Source organism: Phacochoerus africanus, chromosome 3 (genome assembly GCF_016906955.1).
Source record: "Phacochoerus africanus isolate WHEZ1 chromosome 3, ROS_Pafr_v1, whole genome shotgun sequence".
Taxonomy (NCBI): domain Eukaryota; kingdom Metazoa; phylum Chordata; class Mammalia; order Artiodactyla; family Suidae; genus Phacochoerus; species Phacochoerus africanus.
In genome coordinates, this window is record NC_062546.1 from 33969765 (window position 1) to 33976292 (window position 6528).

The following is a 6528-nucleotide window of genomic DNA, read 5'->3' on the forward strand; positions in this document are numbered from 1 at the left end:
AATTCTTGCAGGGAAAAAAGGGGGGAAGGAGGGGGAGAAAGGAGAAAAGGAAAAGTAGGAGGAGAAAGAGAGGAATGGGGAGCGTCGACATGAAGGGGTTTCCTTAATATTGTGGACGGATTCAGAAATGAATGAAGAGATAGTCCATTGAAAAGGGTTGAATGCCATGACAACTAGGAACAACCTTAGATTTATTCCAAACAGTTAGGACACATTGAAAGAGAGCGTCAATCATGTATTATTTCGCCACTGAAATAAATGCAAAAACCGAGCCGGGACAAAGGCTTCCAACGGGAGCGGGACATTTGTCTACATTTCGCTCATTGTCCGCAGCTTAGCAATCGGTTTGTATTTGTGTTTGCCCGGGTCCGACCACCCAGGACGCGCCGACGAGGGGCTCGCTCTAACCTGGGCCATTGTCACCCACGTCACATACTGGGGGCGAGGCAGCGAGGGCTGCAGAAAGCCGCCCAGCGGCTCAGGGAGAGGCGCCCTCGCCGGGCGCTGGCAACTCGGGGGCGACTGGGGCGCGGCGGCCGCAGCTGAGCCCGGGAAGGACAGGCGCCCAGGCGCTGCGCTCGGCCGGCGAGAAGGCGCCCCGGCGGAGGGCCAAGGGGGTGGCCAAACCCCAACTCCCGCGGCGGCCTTTCCCGCCCCTCCCCGCCCCCAGGCAAAGCACCGTCCCGACGCTCCTCTGGGGCGGACGAGCATCAGGTAGCACCCCCCCAAAAAAAAATCTGGAAGGAGGGGTGGGCAGTGCGGCGTGGACTTGTCCTCGCCGGCTGGGAGGAGGAGGTGTGGTCCCGAGAAAGTTCAGTTCCCAGGCGGGCGAGGGGTGAGGACCTGCACACAAACCTCAGTCCAGCTAGGAACCTGGGGTGCGTCCCCAGAACGCGCCCCTGGGGCGTCCGAAAGGAATCGCGAGGATGAAGAAAACTCAGGAGAAATCGCCGCACCACCTCCTACCCTAAGACCCCCTCCCCCGCGGTTTTCGGGGCCCTCACCCGGGCCGGAGACTGCGCCCCCGCCCCGACAGCCCTCCCCTCTCGCTTCCCGCCGCTCCACTGCCGCCGGAGGCTGGAGAGGGAGGCATAATAGGGGGCAGGGAGGGCGCGGGGCCGTCTGCCCTTGCCTCCACCCGGAGAGCGCGGCCCGCGGGGCTGGGAGGCAGCAGGGCCCTGGCCGAGCGCGGCCCGAGTGAGACCTCCCCACCCCCACCGCCCCTCCCCGGGCGCCCGCGTAGCAGAAAGTGAACTGCTCGGTCCTGCTCGGACGCTCAGGGCTGGAGGGGTAGAGGGGAGGCGAGGAGAAAGAAATAAATGTCTTTAGCAAATAAAGGGTGGCGGGGCGGGCTGGGGGGGGGTCGATTGGTGGTGGCTCCGGTCAGCGCCGAGGCGATCCCTCTCCTGGGTTTCGGGCTCTTTCTGCGTTAACTAGAATCAATTACTTGCCTTGTCATTTCTAGTACTCATCCTTAAGCCTCAACCAAAATATTGACCTAGGAGGCTTACAGAAGTTGGGCTCTTGCCATTTGAACCGGATCTTGTTTAGGGAACCGCCAGCGATGGGAAGGAGAGATTTCCGCGGCTCAGCTTTCGCCCCCTCCCCCTTTTCCAAAGGCGCCACAAATCGCCAATTTTCCGGCTTGCTGGGGGCGGGCGCGCGGGGGCGGGGAGGTAGGAACCCGTGAATGTTAAGGAGGATTCTTTTTTCCTCTCCTCCTCCGGGTTTCTGTTTTGTTTTCTTTCCTCCTCCCCCGCTTTTTTTTTTTTTTTTTTTAAGATGCAATTTGTTAAAACGGCCCTTTCAAGTGTGTGGACTCGCGAGCGACGCGGTGGTCCTTTGTATGTAAATACTGGGTAAAAAAAGGCTCGCCCCGTCTTTGCAATTAATTGACACGTTACACCTCTCATCTTGCTCTAGAGGGCCGTTGGCTGGGAGCGCGGAGCTCCCCAAAACCCACAATTTCACATCTACAAATACAGTCTTCATCCACTTGACTTCCAAGACCCGCCCACACGTGTCCAACCTTTGCGTTTTAATGTCTCCCCCCTCCTTTTTTCCACCCTTCTCTCGCTCCCTCTCTCGCTCCCCCTCCCTCTCTCTCTCTCTCTTTCCCTCCCTCTCTTTCTCCCCCTCTTCCCCCCCTCTCCCCAGGTTCGTGAGTGGAGCCCAGCCTTATATGGACTGATCGCTCGGGCAATGGCCCATTTTTTCCTCGCCACCAGCCGCCACCGCGCGCCGAGCGGCCGCCGGAGCCGGAGCTGACGCCGCCTTGGCACCCCTCCTGGAGTTACAAACTCGGGCCCGGCCGGCGGCGCTCGGCGCGCAGGCCGCCCGACTCCCCGCGTCCATTTCCGAGTGCTTGCAGAGAAGACATAGGCAACGCGTTGGGCTTTTTTTTTTTTTTTTTTCCTCCCCACCCTTTCCCAGAGTTTCTTTCTCTTTCCTAAACATAATAATCTCAATAATTAAAGCCCATCCCCCCTCCCCTCCCCCAACCCCTCTCCCCATATCCCCTCCCCCGCCCCGACTGAGAGCGCTAAGAATTGACCAAGTGAAGCTACAACTTTGCGGCATAAATTGCGGGGTCCCGGCCATGTCGCTGACCAACACAAAGACGGGGTTTTCGGTCAAGGACATCTTGGACCTGCCAGACACCAACGATGAGGAGGGCTCGGTGGCCGAAGGGCCCGAGGAGGAAAGTGAGGGGCGGGAGCCCGCCAAGAGGGCCGGGTCGCTGGGGCCGGGCGCCCTGGACACCGTGCAGAGCCTGCCCCTGAAAAACCCCTTCTACGACAGCAGCGACAACCCGTACACGCGCTGGCTGGCCAGCACCGAAGGTCTCCAGTACTCCCGTAAGTAGCGAAACTTGGCCGCGGCGGCTGTGACCGCCTCTATTCCTGTGGCCGCAGCCTGAGCCGGATGCCGGGGGGGGTGGGGTGGGGGGGAACGGGAAGGAGCCTTGTAAACCACAGCCCGTACCCTGCGCCCCTGGAAAGATTTTTAACGCTTGTTTACGATGCCCCAACTCTTCCCTCCTCGTCAAGCCCCTCTGGTCCAGGAAAAAGACTTGGACTCCGATTTTTTTTTCCCCAAAAAAGAGAAATTAGGAGGAAGAGGGGGAGGGGAATACCTCCCAAGGGCTGGTTACAGAAGTCAACCGGGATTGACGGCTCTGGCCCGAGCCCCCTCCCCCATTCCGACAGCCGGGAGGGACTGGCCTGGAGCACTGGAGCGAGCCAGCCAGCCTCGGGGTACCGGAGAGGGTGGCCCGGGTATAAATAGCTCACCCTGCCCCCTGCACTTCATAGAGGACGCTTTGTGCGGTGCGGAGGGTGTCCAGAAAGTGGGAAAGCAGAAACGAAAGCCCCCAAAAACCTGCCTTAAATGGCTGAGCCGATCAATGCCGGGATTGTGGGGGTTTTGTTTTTAAAATCTGCCCACGTCTCTCCGGAGAGGAAACTGCTTAAGGGGGCCGGAGCCCTTAACCCGCGCTGATCTCCTCAGCGGGCCACTCCCCCCCGAGATACGCACCCACACTGTGCGAACCCCTAGAAACCAGAGCCCCAAGCCCCCACTCCTGCCGCTTCTCCTCTTTGCCCGGGTGGGGACGCGGACCGGGCGTCAGGCGTGGAGCAGGGCGGGGGCCGAGGCCGAGGCAGTGGGGCCGGGCTGAGGGGCGCAGAGGGCCGAGGGCGCACGGAGGATCCTGGGCGCGCAGGGTCAGGCCCAGCCGCGCGCAGCCTCCAGGCGTCTGACCGGCTTCTCTTTCCCCCAGTGCATGGGCTGGCGGCCGGCGCGGCACCCCAGGACTCGAGTTCCAAGTCCCCGGAGCCCTCGGCCGACGAGTCACCGGACAACGACAAGGAGACCCCAGGCGGCGGAGGGGACGCCGGCAAGAAGCGGAAGCGGCGGGTGCTCTTCTCCAAGGCGCAGACCTATGAGCTGGAGCGGCGCTTCCGGCAGCAGAGGTACCTGTCGGCCCCCGAGCGGGAGCACCTGGCCAGCCTCATCCGCCTCACGCCCACGCAAGTCAAGATCTGGTTCCAGAACCACCGCTATAAGATGAAGCGCGCCCGGGCAGAGAAAGGTATGGAGGTGACGCCCCTGCCCTCGCCGCGCCGGGTGGCCGTGCCCGTTTTGGTCAGGGACGGCAAACCGTGCCACGCGCTCAAAGCCCAGGACCTGGCAGCTGCCACCTTCCAGGCGGGCATCCCCTTTTCGGCCTACAGCGCGCAGTCTCTGCAGCACGTGCAATACAACGCCCAGTACAGCTCGGCCAGCAACCCCCAGTACCCGACAGCACACCCCCTGGTCCAGGCCCAGCAGTGGACTTGGTGAGAGCCGCCCCCTCCGAGACTCGCGGCTTCAGGCCCAGGCCCCACCCCGGCGGCGGAGGCGAGGAGGACTCGGCCTTTACGATGGTTCTTATAGTATTATAATTATGATGGCGTCGAGTTGACTCTCGGCTCCATTGGGGAGGTTGCCTGCACCTCCGTGGAGAGGCAGATCCCACCCAACCAGCTCTGCCTCATCCCTCTCTCTGTTTGAACCTTTGGAGAGGGCTGAACCCTAAGCCGTGTTTACAGAATGTTTGCGCAGCTTCGCTTCTCTGCCTCTCCCCGGGGACCAAGTGGTCCCAGCGTTAATGTCCTCACTTGAGAAGGAGAAAAAGACATCCCCACCCCCGCTTTTGTGAATTTTGTAAAATATGTTTGTGTGAGTAGCGATATTGTCAGCCGTCTTCTTCTAAAGCAAGTGGAGAACACTTTAAAAATATAGAGAATTTTTTTCTTTTTTTATATAAGAAAATGCTAAATATTTATGGCCATGTAAACGTTCTGACAGCTGGTGGCAGGTTTCGCTTTTCGTTGTAAATATCAGTGGTGATTGTTGCCAAAATGACCTTCAGGACAGGCCTGTACCCCATGGGGGCCCAACTCCTTTCTTTGTGGTTTGTTTTGGTTTGCTTATATTTGGTTATCCTTGCTTTCTTCTTTTCTTTTCTTTTTTTTAAATTTTGTTCAGTGCAAACATTTCTCAGATCTGAAAAAAGGAAAACAAAAATGTGTAGGTGAGCGAGCAGCCCCCCTGCCCCATCCTGGGGTCCTGAGCCCCGGAACTTGGAGCTCAGCGGTTCCCTGCGATTCCCCAAGAGCGCCGGGCGCTGAAAGCTTTCAATTTTTTAAGTAAGAATTTTAATAAAAATCCTGTGTTTAAAAAAAAAAAATCAAGCCCGGCCCTCCCGTTTGTCTTACTTTTGTCGCCCTGCGCCGGGCCGGAGGCCTCAGGCAAGGCGCCCCAGCCAGGCCGCTGGCCGAGCTCTGCCCCCACATATCCCCTGGGGGCCAAGGCCACGGGCAACCGGGGCGCTGGGGCGGCCTGCGGAACAGGCCTTACCCGGGCGGAGGGGCCCAGCCCCCGCTTTGGACCCTCGGCCGGTGCCGGAGAGCTGGGCCTCGGGCCTGCGAGCGGTCGACCCTCCGCCCGGGGTCGCTCGGCCTGAATCCGGGCGACAGCGTCCAATCGCGGGAGGAAGTGTGAGAGAGACTTTGGAAACCGCAAAGGCGAGAAGAGCAAGCCCCCCTCGCTCGCCCAAATCTACGAGTGGCTCCTTCAGCCTGAGAAGCTGTTGAGGCCACTACACTCGATGACTTTCACTTTGTTGCATTTGATTTACCTCGTGCTAAGAAGTGGGGGGAGGGGGCGCTGAGCTTGAGACCGGTCGGCTTCCCTCTACTCCCCACCCCCTTGTAAATCCGCGGTCGCAAGGCGCCTCCCAGACCTGGGCCCCTGGGCCCGGGGCGGGTTTCGGGGCGCTCCAGGTTTGGGCTACAAGGAGGGACGCTGGGAACCAGGCGCGGGGGACGGGATGGGGGCTTCGACCTTCCTAGGCTCTTCAGCCCGGGAGGGCCTGGGAGCAGGCGTCATAGGCGATGCCTGCTCCCCGAGCCTTCCTCTTTCCGTCCATCCTCATTCTTTTGAGTTTCCAGCCTCTCTCCCCGGACCGGCTCCCCGTGCCGCATCTCCTCCTGTCCTTTGGCTGCGCGGGGTCCCCTAGGCCAGCTCTTTGGCGCGAAGCTGGGCGAACTCCTTGCTAGGAAGTAGGGCTCTGGAGGTGTTGTGGGGCGCCCAGGCCTCCTGGGCTGGGGTGAGGGCAGCAGGAAGTAAGCACACAACGCTGGCTCTCCCGGGGGAGGGCTCACCGGTCCTTCCCTGCTGGAGACCTGATTCCACCCCACCCTTGTCGCGGGGAGAGCTCCCTAGAGGACCCTGGCGCATACTTGCCCGCGCGGGGAAGCATCTCAGAGGGCGAGCGTCTCAGAGGGCGCCGCGGACTTGGGAGGAGGGGCGCCTGTCTCCTCTATAGCGCGGACTTCGGAAAACACGCGGAGCTCGGCAGCTCAGAGCCCGGCCTGCCGCTCCAAGACGCCTCGGGGTGGGAAGCTGGCCCCCTTCGGAAACTGTATCTCTCCTTTTCTCTCGAGCTCCACCTTCATGCCTGGGGGCGGGGGCTGGGGGCGA

The 6528-nt window shown here is 60.7% G+C and overlaps 1 protein-coding gene across 1 annotated transcript; it reads left to right on the forward strand.

Annotated features, from left to right (window-relative positions):
- Positions 1 to 2207: 2207 nt before the first annotated feature.
- Positions 2208 to 5227, forward strand: NKX2-2 (NK2 homeobox 2). Its single transcript, XM_047770357.1, has 2 exons — positions 2208 to 2858; positions 3782 to 5227. The coding sequence occupies exons 1-2, from the start codon at positions 2600 to 2602 to the stop codon at positions 4342 to 4344; spliced, it is 822 nt and encodes a 273-aa protein (XP_047626313.1). The 5' UTR covers positions 2208 to 2599; the 3' UTR covers positions 4345 to 5227.
- The last annotated feature ends 1301 nt before the right edge of the window (positions 5228 to 6528 follow it).